The 23,119-nt window shown below is 44.5% G+C and overlaps 1 protein-coding gene across 2 annotated transcripts in view; it reads right to left on the bottom strand.

Annotated features, from left to right (window-relative positions):
- SLC22A23 (solute carrier family 22 member 23) overlaps nucleotides 1–23,119 on the bottom strand; it is a 153,601-nt gene that overhangs the window by 22,638 nt on the left and 107,844 nt on the right. Inside the window, exons 4-7 of one of the 2 annotated variants that reach the window (XM_084850431.1) lie at nucleotides 16,701–16,869; nucleotides 13,546–13,673; nucleotides 8,583–8,705; nucleotides 3,135–3,237 (exon numbers count right to left, since the gene is read on the bottom strand). In XM_084850431.1, the coding sequence (XP_084706557.1) occupies nucleotides 3,135–3,237; nucleotides 8,583–8,705; nucleotides 13,546–13,673; nucleotides 16,701–16,869 (523 nt within the window). The remainder of the gene's footprint in view (nucleotides 1–3,134; nucleotides 3,238–8,582; nucleotides 8,706–13,545; nucleotides 13,674–16,700; nucleotides 16,870–23,119) is intronic. The other variant, XM_084850432.1, reaches the window with a different exon arrangement.

Below are 23,119 nucleotides of genomic sequence, written 5' to 3'. Positions count from 1 at the left end.
GGGGGGGGCAAACTTGAACACTTGTGATCAAGGATAACAGAAGCATCCACTTATCCAGATTGTTTTTGTCAGTTTTGTGCTACCTCCATCCCTCCCTCTCAAGATAATCACATTGTGCATTGGATCCTCTCTGAATTTTGCTTCATATACTGCTGATTTTACACTATTACTTGCTAGTGCAAATCCTGTGTTGTCACAGTGGCTAGCAGTCTGAGAATAATTGGATAAAAATACGTTTGTCTGTTTCCCTTGTGACTGGAACAATGTTACACTTTTAAAATAAATGTACTACAAATAAATGTACTACAAATAAATCAGCAAAAGTGAAAACAAAAAAAATGTTCTTTTTAAAAAGACCGTTTACCATTTCTTGAAGTCTGAGGTCAAAAACATGTGATGTAACATTTTTCTCTCCCTTCTCACTTTGGTGTCCTTTCAGCTCTTTCTCCCCAGCTTCTCTGTCTCCTACTATAACTATCACCAACTGACTTTTCTTTAGTCCCCAACTTTTCTTCAGCCCCCAAGATTTTGTGCCTGCCCTTTCATTGTCCCAGCACTCTAAGAGCTCAGAGGAATAAGCATTATTACACATGCAAACACACATATTACATTACAAGCACAGTGTGGGGCATATGCATTAATCTGCCCTTTGCCTCATCTCTCTCCTGAGCTGCCCAAAGCTCAAGCTTTGAACTTTGTTGAAGTTTCAAAATTTTCTGCACGTCTACACTGCTCAAGCGTCAGTTTAATTTTTTATTTTTTTTAGCAAAATTGGTCTGGTAGATCTCTAGTAATAATCCTTACACTACTCTATTCTTATATAAGATACATGGCAGCATCTAGTGCTACCTGCACACCAGGGGGACCCATGACTAGTGCAATGGGAAAAGCAACTATAAATGAGTCAAAATGTTAGTTTATGGAACAGAACAAGTCAGTGGAGCTTGCAGAGGGGAGTTCTGCTCCATTCAGTAAACAAACATACTGGCTTATTTCTGGTTGCTTTAGGAAGTGTTAGCTTCCTGTTGTGCTGGCAGTGGGACCTGCTGGTGCAACACAATCAGTGGAGATGCTGGGACAGCACTGTATAGATCATTTAGTATTTATTTTTATAGATACTATGCGTGTAATATGTACCCATAGCACATATTTTTAAAAAGTGAATGGGCTGGATCCAGATTACACTGGATCAACTACACTGCAGAAATGGCCTCCCCCATTCTTACAACATCCTCTCCAGCCTCCTGAAAATCCTACACAAAGAGTTAGGAGACCATGCTGAATGGGGTGAGCTGTGGTGTGTGGGGAGGGGGATCCCCCCAAATCTGGTGACAGGACCTTCTATGAGCAGAACCCTACCTCTCGCGGAAGGAAGATCTTCAATCCAACCCATGATATGGTGCTTGCTAACAAGCAAACAACATTAACTATCAGATAGTGCAGCTGGAACAGAACTCAGTGTGGGACTACACATTACCCTTGTAGTGCATGTTAGAAGACCCTTCCTGTTGCCTCTCCATTGAAAAGCAGCAATTTTCAGGCAGGTGGAGAGTTTGCTTCCTCCTTATTCCCCAAACCGCTTTCCCCCACTGGGGGCTCCATACCCACGTTTCCACCACAAACATGGGCTGCAATCGCAGTTGGAGAAAAGCAGGCGGCAAAAGCAGGAGGTGGGGCAAGAGCTAAAGCACACTTTTTCTCATCTGCTTGAAATCATCCCATTTACAGGGGAGAAACAGAAGGAAGAGTCTTCTGACTCATGTTGTGGGTGCAATGTTTAGTTCCACTTTGAGTTACGCATGATCTGGGAACAAACCAGTCCACTTTGAGGATGAAGGCAGCCAGATTTTCTACTACTCACTTACTTAGCTCTCATCCAAGACACTGGGTGACTGGTGCTGAAAGGTAAAGCATTCTCTCTCTTCTCCTCATTGCCTGTGAACACCTATGCTTAATATAAAGCCCTAAACGGCTTTAGGTCCAGGATATCTGAAAGGCTGCCTCCTCCCATATGAGCTGACATGTAATCTGCAATCTTTATCGAAGGCCCTGTTGTATGTCCCACCATCAAGAGAGGCTGGGTTGATGGGATACACAACACAGGGCCTTTTCTGTAGCACAGGGGTAGGCAACCTTTTCAGGCCTGTGGGTGCACCTGCCATTTTTTTTGGTGCCGGGGGGAGTCTCTTTCCTCCCCCATGCATCAATAGATTCCCATTTTTCTCCACCCATTCTGTGGATTCACTTTTTTGACCACCACTCCTCCTCCCCCATCCCCAGCCTTCCTGCTTGGGATTTCCTTCCCACACCCCTTCCTTCTCCCGTCTCCTTCTTTCTCCCTGGCACTGCGTTCATCTCCTCCTCCCCCTCCTCCTCCTGCCTGCGATTTCCCTTCCCCTGCCACCGCCATGCTCCCCTCCTCCTCCTCTTCTGTCTGCCTGCAATTTCCCTGCCACTACCACCACCACCATGTTCCCCTCCTCCTCCCCTTGCCTGCCCACAATTCCCTTACTCCCTGATGCTGTACTTACCTCTTCCTCCCCTCACTCGCCTGCGATGTCCTCCCTCCCCAAACCGGCATTCATCTCCTCTTCTTTCTCCTGCCTGCAATTTCCTACTGTTTTGACCTCCTCCACCACCTGCCTGCAATTTCCTTTCCACCCACCCACCGTTGTGCTCACCTCTTTCTGCTTCCTCCCTCATTAGGGCTGCTGAGGTAAGCAGGGAGGAGATCGGTGGTGGTGGCAGCGGGAGGTCTGGCGGGTGTACTCAGGGATCCTAGTGGGCACCACTAGGCTGTAGAAGCATCCCAATTGTGGAACTCCCTCCCGAGGGAGGTCAGGTTAGCTCTATCTCTATCAAGTTTTAGACAAGCTGCACTGTTTTGCCCAGCCTCTGACAGATCTTAATATTGTTTTGGCTTATTTTAAAGAATGTTTTTTTTCCCATTTTACTTTGCAACATTTGTAATGTTTTAAACTAGGTGGGCAGACAAGCAATTTATAAATAATTGTAATAATCAATTTATAATAAATAACATAATAGATGTCACTAACAACAACAAACAACAACAACAAAAGCAATCGTTTTAATGCTTTTAATAATATGCTAGACAGGAGAATGGTAGTACTTACGAATTTACGCAGAGCACAACAATGTTTTTCCACAAATTCCTGGTTCCCACCACTTTAACAATGCAGACCTTCTTTGACCTCCTGCCAAGTTCTTTCTCTAGTTCTGGAACAAAAGCAATGTTTCATTTCTTTAAAATACATTCATTTTGGAATGATGCAGAGCAGCCCAGCAGAAATAAGGGTGTTCTCAATGGAGTCCTCTGACCCTTACTTCAAGGATCTATAAAACAGTGAACTCCGCTTGGACTGCATGTGCTTTTTACACATATCTGAGATTTGATAATGGCACAGTACAAAGAGGAGTTTGGTATACCTCCCTTAATCTTGATCCCATGTATGCATTCTTCCTTAAATGAATCCTCCTTCCCTTTTCCCCTCAATGTTTTGAGGATTAGGGGTGGGCAGCCTTCAGGTTTGTGGGATCTACTTTATTTTTTACTAAAACCCTGAAATCCACCAACCAGAGCCTGGGACAAAAGATATATACTGAGAATTACATGATTCTGAGCCCAGGCATCTGAGTACCAGAACTGAATGGATCTTGGAGTCCTTTTACACAAAACCCACTCCTCATTACTCCAAGTTTTATTTCTTTCAAGCAATATAGTTTAGGACAGAGAGAGAAGAATAATTTTGTTGCCGTTATTTGTTAAGCAGATGGGAGTCAGAAATCCTTGCTGATCTACTGCAAATCACCCAGGGATCTTCCAGTAGATCCAGATCTACCTTCTGCCCACCTCTGCATTAGATGTCCCATCTCATCTTCAGATAGTTATATTGTTTCAGAAATTCATATGGGTATTGGGAACAATTGGAAATGGGTGCGGAATTAGAAATAGGGAAGGATTTGCCTTGTCACCTTGGACAAGTAGGAATTGCCTTCAGGTGACCATGCAGAGAGAGGGTTATTTTCCTTTTTCTTAACTTTAAGGACTTCAGAATGGGACAGCACGTAGGCTAGTGTAGCTCTGTGTGGCTCAGCAACTTCTGTAGATTTATTTGCAAGGAGCCACTTTTAGACAAGTATTGGGTTGGGTTGCTTGATATCAATGGTATCTTTAGGATGCCCATGTGAATGAGTCTGTCCTCGAACGTACGTAGAGCCAACTCTCGAAGGGCTAAGGATCACTGCATGTCATAACGCCCTATAACCCTGAAGGGCTTTGTATTGCCGTGAAGCCTCATGGTTTCTCCATGTATGTTGCCAGAAAGACAAATATGTGGGTGGGCAGGGTTACGCAACTCTATTTGGAGGCAGATAATCCCACCACCACCACTTCACCATGGTGAAAACAAATGCAAAGAAATGCAGCTTTCATCCTAGGAAATTAACTGGAAGAATGCAGTTGTTCCCCTGAGCAAGGACCTGGTGGGCATTCAATTTATCTTCAGAGAACCAAGTGGAACAGGGAGATAAAATGTTTTTCTTTCTGGCATTTTTTAATTTCAAAATGGAGATCCGACCATTAACTGTCCAAGCATGCTTTTGTGTAACCTAACTTCTTCTGCATCATTTTAACCTATGGGGGAAGAACTTTCCCCATTACCATATTAAGCCTGAAACAAACTGCAGAGAGGGCTTACTATCATGGGCAGTATCCTATGCGTCCCGCATTCCAGCAGGGCCCATTGCTAGTACAACGGGGAGCTAGCACTTTAGAAAGGAACCAAAACAAGTGGAAATGCTTGTTTCTGGAATGGGGCAGGTCACAAGAACTTGCAGAAAGGAGGTCTGCTCATCTGTCCCAATCCAGAAAAAAGTGTTTGTTTCCAGGGTTCCTTCACAAAGTGCTAACTCCCCATTGTACTAGTGATAGGTCCCACTGGTACAACAGAAGGAGCAGGATTACAGTGGCAGTATAGGATACTGCCCCTTGCCTCCATCCAGACACATCCAGTAATTTTCACTTTACTTATTTTTTAATCATCCAGCCTTAGAAAGAGTTCTGTGTAATCTGGAAGCATGTATTCTGTGTTGTGAACTTTGGTTGGTCCTAGTAAAAGTATTGCTGCACTGTCCCTGTGCATTCCTCCCCATCCCTGCCCCATATATCTTAGTAACACTTGGAAACAGGTAAAAGGTAAAGGTGTCCCCAACAAGTTCTGTCCGACTCTAGGGTGTGGTGCTCATCTCCATTTCTAAGCCGAAGAGCCAGCGCTGTCCGATGACACTTCCATGGTCATGTGGCCGGCATGACTGAACACCGAGGTGCACGGAACGCTGTTACCTTTCCCGCCGCAGCAGTGCCTATTTATCTACTTGCAATTTCTTGCTTTCGAACTGCTAGGTTGGCAGGAGCTGGGACTGAAGACGGGTGCTCACTCCGTCACGCAGCACTCGGGTCTCGAACTGCTGTCCTGCCGACCTTCTGGTCTTCAGTTCAGCGTCTTAACCGAGCTTCCCTCAAACTCTGAATTAGTCAAATCCCACCACACATACCCCACAAACACAGGAAATTCCATTTGACATTTTCCCTTGGAGTGACGTGAAGAAAAGTCCAAAAGGGAAAAAGATGTTTTACTCATCTTCTTGCAAACTTTATTGTAGGCTTTCCTGTACGGCACAGGCATGGTTATTTGTAACCTTTCAGTTTCAAGGACAGTGCAGGAAAACTAGTGTACAGATAAACTGCACTGTTCACCAGGAAAGAAGAAGCCCTAAGCAGCACAGTACCTCAGGGGCCATCTATTCAGGGCATGCACACCTATTCTTTTTCTATCCTACTGTAGAACTGCAGGGAAAAGAGAGTTCATTTCACATCTGTGCTAGTAACCTTTCCTGTTTCCTGAAAATTATTTTCAGGTACTGGAGTCTGTAGAGAGAACTGACCAAACCCCCATGGGGGAACATGGTAGCAAATGTGCTAGAGCAAGACCATACACTCAAGTCCATAATATAAAAAAATGGCAGATTGTCTGTGTACTGCTATTCTATGTTTCATTTGTTACATGTATATCTCACTTTTCTGCCATGATGGATCTCAAGGTGGGGCACATGGATTCCCCCAGGAGTCTCCTATTCACTTATTCATCAGGTTAAAGGCCTGCTTAGCTTCAGCAAGATTGCTTCATCGTGGGAGTTCAGGCCATGCCTTGGAACCATTCTACTAGCACAATGTCACATCATAAATGTGAAGTACATTCCCTGATTGACTAGCGCATCTAGCCATTCTTCCTTCTGCTGTTTAAAGTCTTGTTTATGAAAAATGTTAAGCCTTAGCATTTTAGGATAGTCATGGTTAGGGAAACCATAGATCCCTTTCAGTTAAGGGAAAACTGGTTTATTTCTGATTGCATCACCAAAACAATGCAGCACAAAATGGCAATACAGAATTAATTTTTTTTACCAAAGTTGTAAATGTACAATATTTTGAATGAACAAGCTTTTACAGTATTGCAATGTTATTCACCATGTGACATTCACACTTCCAATGTGTCAAGCACTTTACAATATCTTTCATGAGAGGCCAATTAACTATTATTCTTTTTTTGGAGATGCTGTGGGCATTAATTATTCCCTATCTAAACTCATCAAGAGCTTGGTGGCAGATATGCATCTTAAAAAAAAAGGTAAAGGTGTCCCCAACCAGTCATGTCCGACTCTAGGGTGTGGTGCTCATCTCCATTTCTAAGCCGAAGAGCCAGTGCTGTCCGAAGATGCTTCCGTGGTCATATGGCCGGCATGATTGAACACCGAGGTGCACGGAACGCTGTTACCTTTCCCGCCGAGGCGGTACCTATTTATCTACTTGCAATTTCTTGCTTTCGAACTGCTAGGTTGGCAGAAGCTGGGACTGAAGACGGGAACTCACTCCATCACGCGGCACTTGGGTCTCGAACTGCTGTCCTGCCAACCTTCCGGTCTGCAGTTCAGCGTCTTAACCACTAAGCCTCCGCAGCCCCTATGCATCTTAAAACCAATGCTTAATATGAGTTGCAGATGTCTCCATTTCACAATCAAAGATGCACAATCAACCAAGTTCCAGATGATGGCTGGTTCCAGAGGACATCTTCATTATTAAAAAGACATGCACATAACTGTTTCTATACGATACTTTGTCTGCATTTTAAGACATTGGTCTTATGTTGTGTGTTTTTAAAATGACATGTTGCAAGTCAGTGAGCCAGGTTTTAGATCTCCAATCTAAACCAAATATTTTCTGTCCCATTATATTCCCTTGGCTGAACACAGACTGATGCTAAAATCTACTTTTTATGGGCTGTATCCAGTAGTGTCATTCCAGTAGTGCAAAACTTCTACTGCTTGCGGAAACTCCATTTTCATCCTTGCACAAGGGTCAAAGCTAATACTTTGATTCCTCTTACACAAGCCATTCCAACTCATTAGGACTTCATTAGGGTAGTTGCTCCTTGCAGTAGTTGTGCTAGCTGTCGCCCCCTACTGGTTGCACAAACACTAGTGGAACAACACCTCTTAAACGTTTTCTGCTAGCGCAATATTGGATACAACCTTATCTGCTGAAATCCACGTTCTATAAGAGCTCATTTTTGTGCCTATGGGCATACTTTGTTGGCTGCCTATCCCAGTCTACCTGCACTATTTCACTATTCATCCAGCAAGCTTTTCTGAAGGTTGCTTTTATACCAGTATCATTTTCTCAGTATTTCCAGTCTTCCTCCAGAATGGCAAGGATGGCTTACCAGATCAGATTCTTGTTAAGAGATAAGAACAAAATGGGGCTGTAAATTCCAGCAGGCAAGGGATTTCCACAGTGCCTCTATTACTATAAACACTACTGGGCAAAATGTAAGTTTCTGTGGATATCAGATAACTGTCATATAACAAATATTGCAGGGAACACAGGTGAAAAAGATCCCAGCAAAGGATACAGAAATGTAGCTGCAGCAGCAACCTGTTCAAAAGGGGTGCCTCCTCTACACCCTCTTCTATGTGTTCGCCTACAAGTAGAGGAGATATTGGGAACTTTGGCAGTTTACTCATAGAGACAACACTGTAATGGCTTCAGTGTGCATGCCCACCCATGATTGGCATCTGAGAGCCAAGCTGCATGATCAACAGTCTGACATGATGTATCTGTCAATGGACTCGACCTCTTCAGTTTGCAGATAAGGGATCAAATCTTTGAGTGCTCCCCTGTATCTCTCCAAAAACGCCATCCACATACAAAATTAGCCCAGGAGAAGCTTCCAGCCCAGCATTATCTCTGCCATACTAGGCTGTCATTTTATAATTCATGAAATTATATATTTTTTCATTAAATTTAAATCTGCATGTGAAGGAAGCTTATTTTAAATATGGGGAAGCATTCAAACATTTGCAGTGCAATCTGTGGCGAGGCAGCTCACCATCGACAAACAAATCAAGTGAGGCTGTTGATCATGACGCCTGGTTTTAAGCGACCTGATACAGGGCTGGTATGGAACTGCTGTGCACTGCAGCCTGGAGAAAATGTGTTTATACATTACCTCCAGCCTGGCTGCTTCCCACATCCCCCATCTGGAACTCCCTGATAGCAGAGCCACGATAGCTCCGTGACAGGCTGTCATTTTCCTCACTTCCTGGCCGAGCTGTGGGGAACCACCTGTGGCCTGTGAGAGGGAGCCAACCAAACAGGTAAATGAAGCTTGATGGATTGACAGAGAGAGCACTGGCTTCAGGAGAAAGTAGTGGCATTGCCCTCCCTAGACTTGTTCACAATCTGCCACAAATACTTGGAAGTAAGGTGCACTTTTCTGCCTAAGTCATGTCCATACAGGTGGTTTTTTAAAAGGCTCCAGCACTCCAGTTCAGTGCATCCAACCCCAACAAGCTATAAAAAATCAGATCATAACCTATGCTGTCTCCTTGGCAGCTCTTCTTATTGCAAGCCTGCAAGCAGACACCAACTTTATCTCATCTCTGTCTGGATAATTCAAGCAATAGTACAACCAAAACACCTGTCAGAATGACTGGGAGGGGTGTATGTGTATGCTGCAAAGGCCTCCCAGATGCACGCTACTCCATGGGATCCCTGTCAGCGAGAGCAGGGCCACCAAGTGTCAGAGCTGGAAGACAGGCTTTGCTCTTCTTGCTTTGATGTTCTCAAGGGCAGCACTTACGCCACCAGGAGCGGATGGCAACCACTGATTAATATGAAAAGAAGTAAAGGGGTGCACACTTGGAGTGACAGCTTTGGGGTGCGAGCTAAACCTGCTTCCTGGTCTTGGTAACTCCAGTAACTGAGAATCAAGCCTGCTCTTCTGCATAGCCCCACCTCTTCATCTGCATAGCTCCACCCTTGATTCTGTTCCTTGGTCACAGCAGAGTGTGATGGAATACTCGAAACTATTTTTTATGTAAAAAGGCACTCTTACTGGTAGTCTGCATGGCAGATCAGAACTGTGGGGTTAGCATACATGGCTCAGTCAATATGAGGAGGTGTGGAGAAAGTGGGCCCAGAAAGCCAATGAGTCTGAATTTTACATTCTGATGTATGTGGACTGAATTTTACATACTGATTTGACCGGGCCTCAAAAGGTGGCCAGTTATTCAACTTCTATCCTATTCCTGTGCTGGGAAAAAAAAAAAATACTGCTGTGACTTTTTCAACTTATTTCTGCAACGAGCTCATTTAAAATAGATCAAATTATCTGGATTATAGCAAGTTATTTATAGACCCAGAGAATTATGTGAAGGCGTGTGATGTGTTTCCATCTCTGGAGTAAAATACGCCTGAGCTTGGCCAGTCTCAGGCCACCTGGGAATACCATAAAAGCCACTTTGAATTCTCTGGTAGGATATGAACGTAATAAAAAAGCAAAACGAACAGATGCTGTAGGGGACACATATCTTACACAGTTCTGCCATCAGTCTAATACAGGGGTAGGCAACCTTTTGGGGCCTGTGGGCACATTTGGCAACTTGAGTAACTGTCCGGGGCTCTACACAAAATAGCTACTATGGGAAGTGCGGCAAAGGACAAATAACCTACTCCAAAAGCGGAGTACAAAGCAGAGGTGGGGTCTGAGCCCCAACACACTAAACAACTCCTTTGAACCCACAGTTTTTAGCACCAACAGAAACCCATTTCACAGCAATCCCAGCTGCTGGGAAGAAAATGTGTTAATTCTTTTTTTTTAAGTGTGTGTGTGGGGGGTAGGACACCTTGGTGGGCACCAAGAAAGTTGTCTGGGGGTGCATTGGTGCCTGTGGGCACAATGTTGCCTACCCCTGGTCTAATAGTTCAGCTGCATTATCTGTGTCTATAAAATCTGAGCATGGGCCAATTCACTCAATTGCTTTTAGCGTGAACTGTGGATCAACCTGCACCTTATCACAGATCAGCCAAGGTAATTTGGCTGCAAGTTGGCTTCAGCATACACCCAGATGGTAACTTGATTTACATGTAGCATTCCGCCTCAAACCCACTTCATGGCAGCACAGAAAATATGAAGTGGGTTGCAATGGAAGCAGGCAGTGAAGCAATTTATATGGTCACCACACCATGGCAAAAGCACAGTGCAGAACAAGTCAACCCACATTTCATCACACTACAAAGGAAATATGAACTGGCTCTATGTTTGGCAAAATGTGTCAAATGCAACTTGGGATGTGTAGGATGTTTTGTGGGGGAAGCTAAAGGGTACATGGTTTCTGCTTTGAGAAGAATGACACTTGGTTTATTCTAACGAATGAAAATGTAACACTCTCTTCCGTTTGAAACATCAAACAGGAACAAACCGAGACTGATTTATGCAATTTACTATTAAAATTTGACTGTGCAAAGAACTAAAAAATAACACAATGAAAGAGCAATTTGCAAATTATGCAAATATTCCCTACATCGAGGTCATCATCTCTTGGACATCATCTGTGGGTGAACACCGTCTCCTTCCCTGTTCCTAGTTTGTACTTTTAAGTATAATAGTTCTTTTTCCTACTTTCTAAGGTAGGCAGTGCCACCCCATTTAAGCTAAGATGTGCTTCTAAAGATTAGTCACTGTACTCTCCTCATACCTAGTATGTAATGCCTCTAAGGGCCTTGGAAAGTGGGCTGTGCAAAGTAGGAGGGGAATGGAATGGAGGGCGGAGGGAGAAAAAAATGCCCCTTTCGAAAGGGAAAGATGGTGGGTGGCTGAGAAGAAGAGGAGGCACAGGAGAGCTGAGAAAGAAATTCAGGGAAAACCAGCAGTGTGGTGGTGAAGAGAGAGAAGCAAATAAAGGAGCCTTCAGCTAGAAGAAGAGTAAAGCTCCACAACAGAGACTGGCAACAAAAGACTAAAGAACTGGGACAAGCAACAGTTGTTGGCCTAACAGCAGTAACAGCAGTTACAGTGAACTGTGTGTTAACGTTAAGAGTTATTCAAATTGGGTTTAGGATTCTACTGGTTATTTTCTTAATATTGTTATTTACCAAACATTCTAATACGGTTAAATATGTATTTGATTTTCTCTGATGTAACTTCAATCTGCCCCTCCTTATCCTAGTTATAGAAATCTAATACATTACATTTGCACAGTACTTGCATTAGGAAACATAGAGAGAAATTGCCCAGCATTTTTTGTTAAGCCCATTGTGCCACTGTGCTCTCCTGTCACATTTTTTTCTGATAAATTCCAGCAGGGAAGGCAGGAAAATACTTAAAGAACAACAGCTAGAACCACAGTTGGATTCACTAAGAATACAGAAACTGATGTGTCCTGTTTCCTAACAGTAGCTCAACAAAACTTGCAACTAGTAAGATAGCAGTATAACTTCTGTGGATTTCTGTAGAGATAAATTAAATATAGAGTGCTATGAAGTGGGCGATTTTCAGGCTTTCTTCACATGGAACTTTTATCCTGCGATTGAGATTGCTCCTTCATGGAAGTTTGCGGGCTCTTTAGATGACGCCATGAATCTCCAAGGCGTTTCCTGCACTTAGGGATGGCGGAGAATTTCTCCACGAATCTCGGGGAGGCCGAATGCCAACACATTCGGCCCCCCAAAATTGGCGGTGAAATTCTCCGCCCCCCGCCCCCCCCGGGATGGGACTTACCTCCTGCGAATGTCCCTCTCGGCGGTGGGTCCCAGCAGCGGTTCGGCGGCGGTTCGGCGGGGGCGGCGGCCTGTCTTCCGACCAGCTGCCGCCACCGCCATTACAAAATAAAGTAAAAAACAAAACAAAACACGTGATAGGCTACAGAACGATTAACGTAGCCTATCACGGCTAGATTTCCAAAGTCAGCCGTGATAGGCTACGTAAATCGTTACGTAGCCTATCACGGGTGACTTTGAAAAAAAAAAGCGCGTACACAAATGGCGGCGCCCATGGGTGCCGCCATTTGCATTCCTTATTTGGGCCCGGGTAGCAACGTAGACTACCCAGGCCCAAATAAGGAACGCAAATGGCGGCGCCCATGGGCGCCGCCATTTGCGTACGCGCTTTTTTTTTTCAAAGTCACCCGTGATAGGCTATGTAACGATTTACGTAGCCTATCACGGCTGACTTTGGAAATCTAGCCGTGATAGGCTACGTTAATCGTTACGTAGCCTATCACGGGTGTGTGTGTGTGTTTTTTTTCCCCACTTTTTAATTTCGCGGCCGGGGAGACGGGGCGCTTCTCCCCGGCCTGAATTTCGGCCAGGCGAGGCGGGGCGCCTCCTCCCCCGTCCTGAATTTCAGGGGGAGAACCGAAGCGCCTCCCCCCACCGCAAAGCAAGCTTCGGGACCAGGTAAGTGCCTTTCGTACATCCCTACCTGCACTAAATGCCCTTTGTTCCATTTTTAAATAGATCACAGATAATGAGCTATCAAATTACCCTGCTGTGCTGAAAAGAGGGAAAGCGGGAAGAAGATGAGCAAGATCAATGAAAGATAATGGAAGACTCAGATATGGGGAGAAGGACTGGGGAAGAGGAGAGGGAAAAGGAAGCAGGTGAAAACGGGAGTTGTCGTGATCCTGCATTTAAAACGGAAGCAGAGAGCCCCATTTTAAATGCAGGATTTTAAGTTGGTGTAGAGATGCCCTCAGTCTTGTGTTGTGGGAGTTAATGTGGCTGGCTCCCTTAGGTTAAATCAAGAATTACTTATGCGTTCCAAGGAAGCCCAGTTCCTGAATCGATGAAGTATATACCCCATATTCAGAAATGATACCTTATTTTTGAAGCAAAACTTCAGAGGGGGGTCCCGACCATTATTTTCCTCACACCTTTGTATTTGTTGTGAGCATCTCAAAGGCAAACTGTAGAAAAGTCTGCATTTCCAGTGAAACCATGAGAATACAGCCACAACCTAGAGTGAGCTAAATTATCTTCCCAAAAGCAATGCAAGCCACAGAATATTTCTTTTATATTTTTGCTGCGGTGACAACCTGCGATCTATCATGTGTCTGTTTGTGCAGCATCAAAACCATTTGTAGGCCTGTATTTTCATAGCCTATATCACACTCACAGTTGCAAACACTCACCAGGCATTACTCCTTTGATATCACATTCTGTGCTTGTCCTGTTCCTGCGAGTTAAGTGAAGGATGAGCTTCTTTGCAACTTCAAACTGTTGCGTTGCCATCAGCCACCGAAGCGATTCTGGGAAAATACTTCAAAGATGGAGAAGGTGTTAGTGGAGGCCTCCAAAGGGTGCCAGCAGCAGCTAAAGCATGTTATATCTAACTATTGTAGTCTCAGCTAGTACAAGACCAAAGCCGACATGTACTTTTTCTACACAAATCAGGCATTCCCAGGTTAATTTAGTATACTCGATTTTAAATCAAGGAACCAACTATTATTCTCTGGGAGCTGCTTAGTCCAGCTCCCCACTCTAGCCGCTTGCCAGGCATCGAGACAGCAGTCAAGAAGTGTCTTGCTGCTGTATGCAGATCTCAGTGGTCCCCTGGGAACAGTTGGCCTGGTTCCCCCTTCATGTCTTTGTGCATGATCCCCTTCCCTAACGAATCCTGTTCTTCCCTATCTAATCGCTCATAGGCCAATCAAGGGTTTGGGTGTTTTGTTTTGAAAAAAGTGTTAATTGTACCAGCACTTTGTAGTGGCGGTCTGGGGTGTGTGGAGAGATGTCCCTCCCCTTATGAAGCAACTAAGGTTAGATGAGCCTTCTTCCAACAGTGGGAGAACCCTACTCTTAACATAAGCTTGTACCCCCCGCCCCCAAAAAACGAATGGAAAGGATACTAGTTTCAAGAACAGGCAGGAACATCACTGGGCATATCTGTATGACAGACAAACTGTTTTAATAGGTATGTTTCACCCCAGGGAACCCTGGGAATTGTAGTTCAGGAGCAGGACAAAAGGGTAGAAATCATGAACAAAAATCTATTATTTTTAATTATTTAGTAGATTTAATAACTCAGCTTTTTAGGCCAGCAGTGCAGAACCCCTGGCCCGCAGGCCAAATCCAGCCTGCTTGGTTCCCCATTTTGATTTGCAGAGTCTCCTGAGGTTACTCTAGGGGGTGGAGCTTGGCCTCCAAGCCCCACCTCCTAGAGGAATCCCCCCAGGAGGGAATCCCTGCTATTACCTCTGATCTGAGGTAACTGCAGGGATTCCCCAGTGCGCCATTCTCCTGCACACTCTTGCTGAAGAAGAAGAGACCACGGCCTCAGAAGCCGATCAGAAGGCTCAGGCAGGTTGGTATCATTCTTCAACACCCTGACCAAAACAAGAATTTCTAGGATTCTTTGAGAGAAGCCACAGCACTGGTATAAAACCAAAATAAAGATGTAGATGTGACCAGTGTATATTCCAAAAGCATGTTCAAAGATTTCCAGTGCTGAAGTTCTATAGCTTGGAAAGGAGACAGAATCTGTCTGTACACTGGAGCGGCCATATGCTCATGTCAAGGATCCATTCTTATCCACCAAATCCTTTTGTTTCTATAGATTAAGGCCAGAAGACTCTAGATGGCCAGTCCTAGGGGGTGGGGGGATAGTCCTGGAGATACAGCCTTATAGATTCATTCTACCACTTCCTTGACCTCCTGGATATTCACTGCCAATCGACATGGAAAATGAGCTGAGGGATGTGTTGTTTCAACTCTGTTATCAGCAGCAGCAAGACAGGGCAATATATAATCCAAACAGAGCAGGGGAGAGTGCTGACATGGCAAAAATGGTGGGAGAAATGGAGCGACGGCTATGCAATGCAGACAGGAGAGAGATGTGAAGAAAGGCAGGAGAAAGAGAAACTGCCAGAGCAGTTCCTTTAGGAATTGGAATGTGCTTTGAATACACAATTATGCACAATCATCGGGTAACCACACTTCAGAAAATGGCAAGCTTGAACCAACCTGAAATTACCTTGATTTTGTTTTCATTCCTTTCCATGGAAACAGACAGTTGTTTTCTGACAAGCTTAACATATGAGACAGATACGCACATCTTTCGGCTGCTGTCTCTAAGGGCAGAAGTTACTGGTTCACACCAGGAACAAGATCACTGACTGGGGGGCCGGGGCAGGGCGGGGGGGGGGGGATGAAGGGGGAAAGAACACTTCACCACATGTGCACGAGAGGGCTTGAAGACCGGGGGCGAGATATCTCAAGCTGCAATAGGCACACTAGCAAAAATCATTTTGTTTAAAAATACATTTTTACATTTCCCCCTTTAAAAAAATGAAACAGATATAGAATGCAGAGTTGCCACCTCTTTCTGACATAAAATGCTAGCCACTGCTACAAAACCCCCAACCTAAGCAAAAAACCAACAACAGTTGTGCCCATTTATAAAATCAGCCAGATACAGATATTGAATCCTTGCCCTATCTACACTACAGGGTTGTTGTTGTTTTTAAACAAGTTCAATTGCCATGAATCCTGGTAATTGTAGTTGGTGAGACTGCTGAGAGTCGTAGGCCCCTCACACAGAACTACAGCTCCCAGCAGCTCTTGGGAGAGGGAATTATTATTAAACCAAGTGAATTCTCTGGTGTAGATATGCCCTCATTTTATGTAAGAAAACTGGGATCATCATGTTAGATTATGTGGGTTTATCAGCTTCCCCTGAAGCTTGTGCCAGGCTGTTATTTTTATGATTTGCAATTAAAAAAGAAAACAAAATTTACAATTCAGGCAGACTACCAGAATACCTTAAGGGCCAAACTAGATGTTATCTTGGCAAATATGGGGTCTCAATCCCTTGTTTGCTGAGATAAAGGGAAATGCAGGGGAAGCGGGGGGGGGGCTTATACAGGAGGACACGGGAGGGCTGCTTAACACCTCCTGTGCTTGCCGATTCCTATTCCCTGCCCCTCAGGTTTGTTCCCCTGCCCCCCCGCCAGCCAGGTCCGTTTACGATTTCGGAACCTGTCTGAGGACAAAACCAATCAATTAAAAGCAACTGGGATTGGGACTATTTGCGGAGAACTGGCAGCGAGAGGAAGGATTAAGCACCCTCCTTACCCACTGTTTCCCCTATGCAAATGCCCAACCCTCAAATTCATACTACAAGGTAAGAATGAGTTCCCTTGTAACACCTAATTTTTTATTTTTTTATTTATTTCATTTCATTTCATTTCTATACCGCCCAATAGCCAAAGCTCTCGGCTAATTTGACCCCGAGTGCTCAGTCTTATTAATAAACACTTTTGAAAAATAAGAAACTACGGATACTTACAACCAGTACAGTAACATCAGCAGGAAAGGGCAGATGATGACGGCCTGAAGAACTTGCCAGTCCCTGCAGAGGGCAGCCAAACCTGGCATGAGGAATTGCCCTGCCATGGCCACAAAACTCGCCACCATCGTGATCATGAAACGGTGATCAGGAGGGCAGAGCTCGATCCCTGAAATATTAAAAAGAAATTACTGTGAAATAATAGGTAAGGATGAAAACAAAAAGGACAGAAGTACATTCTCTTTGAAACTATTGCTCTCAAGTGCTTGTAAAATCACAATTACAAATTCAGATATACAGTAGATGTCCAGTAATCCAGTAGGAAATCTTCTGCCCAACAAAATTATATTTTTTAAGGAAAGATTCTTCAGCCTTTCCCCTACTCAATGTCTGTAAAGTGGTGACCAAGTGAAAGATGCAACTGAAAGGAGTTCATTGTCGAGACTGTAGGTCAGGAGTGTTGAATGCAGACTGTGTAAAATCCACTCTGTCTGTGTTCCGCAGATTGTCAGGCACCTTTTGTTCCATCGGCTGCTCACAGATGGATGCGAACTTATTCTTTGTCATGCAGAAAAATACGCAAATAATTAGGTAAGAGGTTTCGTAACAGTGTACATAATTTACCTTGGTACATAACATTTAGCGTATTGTCCCCCATTCCATTCAACTTTTCCTCAGCAGAAACTTGCATATTTTCCTACGAATACATAAATATGCGTACATTTGGGGAAAGTAAGAAAAAAATCTGAAAGTCCATGGACTCCGCAGGGCCTGAGGGGGTCGCTCTGCAGCAGATTCCGCAGGTCAGATTCCAAACCTCCGAGCTCATTTTAATCCATCTCGAATTTCTCCAGCATCCCTAGTGGAATCTCTTTCAGCCCAAGGGCCAAATTCCATTTCAGAGAAGCTCAGAGGCCTGCATTCCGGTGCTGGGTGGTGCCAAAGGTAAAGGGGAAGGGCTGAAATGCCCCCAAATACCAGCATATCTTACCTTAAAGCTCGAAGTGCCAGTAACTAAGTCTTAGGAGAGCTCATGGGGAAAAAACCACACAAAAATTGGGAAACCACAAAACCATCAGTGGTTGGGGGAAAAGGGGATGGGGCCAGTGGAAGGGGTATGGTCACCTAGGGAACTCTGGAGGGTGGGATTGGCACCCCATGAGGGCCAGATTTGGTCCCCTACCTCAAGGTTCTGCACCCCTGCCATATGTCATAACAACGAGCTCCATATAGAAATACAAGGCTATACTGTCAGATGACACAGCAGACCATATAGCGTCAACAAAGAGAAAGATTCATTAAAGAAAAAAAAACATACATAGTCACACTGCCAGTCTGTGTAGACCAGGGGTCCCAACCTTTTTGGACCCATGGGGACATTTGGAAATTTGACAAACTGCTGTGGGCACCACCACAAAATGGCTCCCATAATGGTTGCCATGGGGTGTGGCTAGTCAAAAGTGAGCTGAAGAGGTGGGGAGAGAAATAGTGAGGCTAGAGACTGGAAGGGACAGGAAATAGTAAGGAAGATGATAGAGGGGAGAGAAACAGCAAGGCTAGAGACTATAGAAAGGAAGAGAAAGAAGACTAACATTTTACAAGTTTTTATTAAAAAAAATTTTTTTGGAAGGCGTCAAAAAATTTTTTTGGAAGGCGTCCATTCCTGGGAATGGAGAGCTTTGTGGGCACGGTTGAAGATCCCCATGGGCGCCATGGCATTGGGGACTCCTGGTGTAGACAATACTGAGCCAGAAGGCAGATTCCTATGCTACTTGTTCTTAATTACCCATATGGCAACCTGCAATGTGGATTTCGAAATAAGAAATGATGTAGTTTTGCCATCACAAAAGCAAACATAGGTCAGAAAGATGGAGTCAACCCTGTTTTTCCATTTTGAGGAGTAGCACAATACTCAGAGAACTTGGTTTCAATTCCCTACTTCCCAACAGTACCAGGGTAGACTTTTTACTTATGTGCCTAATAACCTCTATTATTTCCATTAATCTAGCAGAGACATTAATTTGGACACTTTTTCATGGCCAAAAGAAAGACAGTGTGGCGGAGAGTGTTGGGCTGGGATTCAGGAGACCAGGGTTCTAGTCTCCACTCAGCCATGAAGCTCACTGGGTGACTTTGGGTCAGTCACTGACTCTCAGCCTAACCTCACAGTGTTGTTGTGAGGATAAAATGGAGACCAGGCAGGACCATGTAAGCCACCTTGGGTTCCTTGGAAAAGGGAGAAAGGAAGGATATAAATGTAATAAATGAATAAATAAACTTTGATGTGGGAAATGAAGTACAGCCTGCTAGCTCAAGACTGCTTGAATTCAAATAAGCAATCTTCCTCCTCCATGTACATGGAGGACAGCATGTTTCCACATGAACAGCTTACAAGTCAGGCAGAAGAGTAGGACAGAACCCTTACTCCTCACATAAAAGCTCTGCACAGACAGGAAGATGTGGGCCTGGGGCATTTTCATGTAGAATTGCTAAGGCATAATGCTAGACCTGAGTGTGATTTTACTGAGAGAATCTTTTGTAAGCCATTTTGAGAGCCTCTTGGATATAAGTATTCTAAACAAATAAATAAACATAAGATGTTCTTGTCTAATAATATTCAAACCGGAATGTCATTGCAGAGACAAAGAGTTGGAGCGTGTTGTTGTTGTTGTTGTTGTTCAGTCGTTCAGTCGTGTCCGACTCTTTGTGACCCCATGGACCATAGCACGCCAGGCCTTCCTGTCCTGCGCTCTCTCCCGGAGCGTGCTCAAGTTCATATTCATTGCATCCGTGATGCTATCTAGCCATCTCATCCTCTGCCGTCCCCTTCTCCTTTTGCCTTCAGTCTTTCCCAGCATCAGGGTCTTTTCCAGGGAGTTTTCTCTTCGCATTAGGTGGCCAAAATATTTCAGCTTCAGCTTCAGTATCTGTCCTTCCAATGAGCACTCAGGGTTGATTTCCTTTAGGATGGACTGATTTGACCTCCTTGCAGTCCAGGGGACTCGTAACAGTCTTCTCCAGCACCACAGTTCGAAAGCATCAATTCTTCGGCGCTCAGCCTTCCTTATAGTCCAGCTCTCACAGCCATACATTACTACTGGGAAAACCATAGCTTTGATTAGACGGACCTTTGTCGGCAAGGTGATGTCTCTGATTCTTACTATGCTGTCTAGGTTTGCCATAGCTTTCCTCCCAAGGAGCAAGCGTCTTTTAATTTCATGGCTACAGTCACCATCCGCGGTGATCTTGGAGCCCAAGAAAGTAAAATCTGTCACTGCTTCCATTTCTTCCCCTTCTATATGCCAGGAAGTGATAGGGCCAGATGCCATGATCTTAGTTTTTTTAATGTTGAGTTTCAAACCAGCTTTTGCACTCTCCTCTTTCACCCTCCACAAGAGGCTCTTGAAATCCTCTTCGCTTTCTGCCATTAGGGTGGTATCGTCTGCATATCGGAGGTTGTTAATAATTCTCCCGGCAATCTTAATTCCGACCTCTGATTCATCCAACCCGGCATTTCTCATGATGTACTCTGCATATAAGTTAAATAAGCAGGGTGACAATATGCAGCCTTGTCGTACTCCTTTCCCAATTTTGAACCAATCGGTTGTTCCATGTCTGGTTCTTACTGTTGCTTCTTGACCCTCGTACAGGTTTCTCAGGAGACAGGTAAGGTGGTCTGGTACTCCCATCACTTTAAGAATTTGCCACAGTTTGTTGTGATCCACACAATCAAAGGCTTTAGCGTAGTCAATGAAGCAAAAATAGACGTTTTTCTGGAATTCTCTTGCTTTCTCCATGATGCAGCGAATGTTGGCGATTTGATCTCTAGTTCCTCTGCCTCTTCGAAACCCCGCTTGTACTTCCGGTAGTTCTCGGTTCGCATACTGCTGAAGCCTAGCTTGTAGGATTTTGAGCATCACCTTGCTGGCATGTGAAATGAGCGCAATTGTGCGGTAGTTTGAACACTCTTTGGCGTTGCCCTTCTTTGGAATTGGAATGTAAACTGACCTTTTCCAGTCTTGTGGCCACTGTTGAGTGTTCCAGATTTGTTGGCATATTGAATGCAGCACTTTAACAGCATCATCTTTTAGGATTTTAAATAGCTCGGCTGGAATACTGTCATCTCCGCTAGCCCTGTTGTTACTAATGCTTCCTAAGGCCCACTTGACTTCACTCTCTAGGATGTCCGGCTCAAGTTTAGTGACCGCACTATCATGGCTATCAGGGACATTCAGATCTTTCCTGTATAGTTCTTCTGTGTATTCTTGCCACCTCTTCTTAATCTCATCTGCTTCTGTTAGGTCCCTGCCTTCTTTGTCCTTTATCATGCCCGTCTTTGCACAAAACGTTCCCTTGAGATCTCCAATTTTCTTGAAGAGATCTCTAGTCTTTCCCATTCTGTTGTTTTCCTCGATTTCTTTGCATTGTTCATTTAAGAAGGCCTTCTTGTCTCTCCTTGCTATTCTCTGGAACTCTGCATTCAGTTGGGTATATCTTCCCCTTTCTCCCTTGCTTTTCGCTTCCCTTCTTTCCTCAGCTACTTGTAAAGCCTCATCAGACAGCCACTTGGCTTTCTTGCATTTCTTTTTCTTTGGGACGGATTTCGTTGCTGCCTCCTGAACAATGTTACGGACCTCCGTCCATAGTTCCTCAGGCACTCTGTCTATCAGGTCTATTCCCTTAAATCTATTCCTCACCTCCACTGTATATTCATCAGGGATATGATTTAGGTCATACCTGAATGGTTTAGTGGTTTTCCCTACGTTCTTCAATTTAAGCCGAAATTTTGCAAGAAGCAGCTCATGATCTGAGCCACAGTCAGCTCCAGGTCTTGTTTTGACTGACTGTATGGAGCTTCTCCATCTTTGGCTGCAAAGGACATAATCAATCTGATTTCGATATTGACCATCTGGTGACGTCCATGTGTAGAGTCGCCTCTTGTGCTGTTGGAAAAGAGTGTTTGCTATGATCAGCATGTTCTCTTGGCAAAACTCTATTAGCTTTTGTCCTGCTTCATTTTGTACACCAAGGCCATGCCTGCCTGTTATCCCGGTGATTTCTTGACTTCCTACTTTAGCATTCCAATCCCCTATGATGAAGAGGACATCTTTTTTTGGTGTTAGTTCTAGAAGGTGTTGTAGGTCTTCATAGAACCGAGCAACCTCAGCTTCTTCGGCCTCAGTGGTTGGGGCATAGACTTGAATTACTGTGATGTTGAATGGTTTGCCTTGGATTCGTTCTGAGATCATTCTATCATTTTTAAGATTGTACCCCAGTACTGCTTTTCCCACCCTTTTGTTGACTACGAGTGCTACTCCATTTCTTCTAAGGGATTCTTGCCCACAATAGTAGATATGATGGTCACCTGAATTAAATTCGCCCATGCCTGTCCATTTTAGTTCGCTGATTCCCAAGATGTCACTGCCTTGTTGTGGCGAAGGGGCTTGCGTAACTCAGTGAAGCCATAAGCTATGCCGTGCAGGGCCACCCAAGATGGACAGGTCATGGCAGAGAGTTCTGACAAAATGTGGTCCACTGGAGAAGGAAATGGCAACCCACTCCAGTATTCTTGCCAAGAAAACCCCATGGAACGTATCACAAGGCTAAAAGGTATGACGCCGGAAGATGAGCCCCTCAGGTCGGAAGGTGTCCAATATGCTACTGGGGAAGAGCAGAGGGTATTTCCAAGTAGCGCCAGAAAGAGTGAAGCGGCTGGGCCAAACCCGAAAGGACACTCAGCTGTGGATGTGTCTGGCGGTGAAAAGAAAATCCGATGCTGTAAAGAACAATATTGTTTAGGAACCTGGAATGTCAGATCAATGAATCAAGGTAAGCTGGAGGTGGTCAAACATGAGATGGCAAGATGCTGTTTAAACCTAAAAATCAGGAAGAACTCCTGCCACAGTGGCTTTTGTGCCACTTCATTGCTTCTAAAGAGAAGGGAAATCACATAGAACTACTTGACTTCTATGCAGCTCGGCTCAACTATTCACCACAGAGAAATGTAACAGAGGCCCCATCCAGCTAAAGCTAGTCATGATTCAGCCTGAAATCCTATCCCCATTTACCTGGGAGTAAGCCCCCCACCCTGGGGGAATGGGGCTTACTTCTGAGTAGACATGTATAGGATTGTGCTGTCAACCCCATCAAAACCAATTAGATGTGACTAACTCAAGTCCCACTGTAGTAGTCATGACTAACTTTACCTGGACTGGGACCACAGCTTACATCTGATTGTCATAGAACAGGAGAAATGTCTTCATTTGTTGTCACCATCACAGTAAATCAAATTCCACTTGACACTGTTAAACCCTGTAAACTCCTGAGGTCACAATAAGGTCCTTGATGGCCTGCACATTTTGCCCCACTGACATGGTGAATGGCTGGCAACCATCTTAAGAGATTTCTAAAACCCAGTT

This window comes from Heloderma suspectum, chromosome 4 (genome assembly GCF_057233095.1).
Source record: "Heloderma suspectum isolate Gila_16-S chromosome 4, 16-S_ref, whole genome shotgun sequence".
Taxonomy (NCBI): domain Eukaryota; kingdom Metazoa; phylum Chordata; class Lepidosauria; order Squamata; family Helodermatidae; genus Heloderma; species Heloderma suspectum.
Note: the sequence above shows the minus strand (reverse complement) of the source record. Positions and strands in the feature narration are given on the sequence as shown.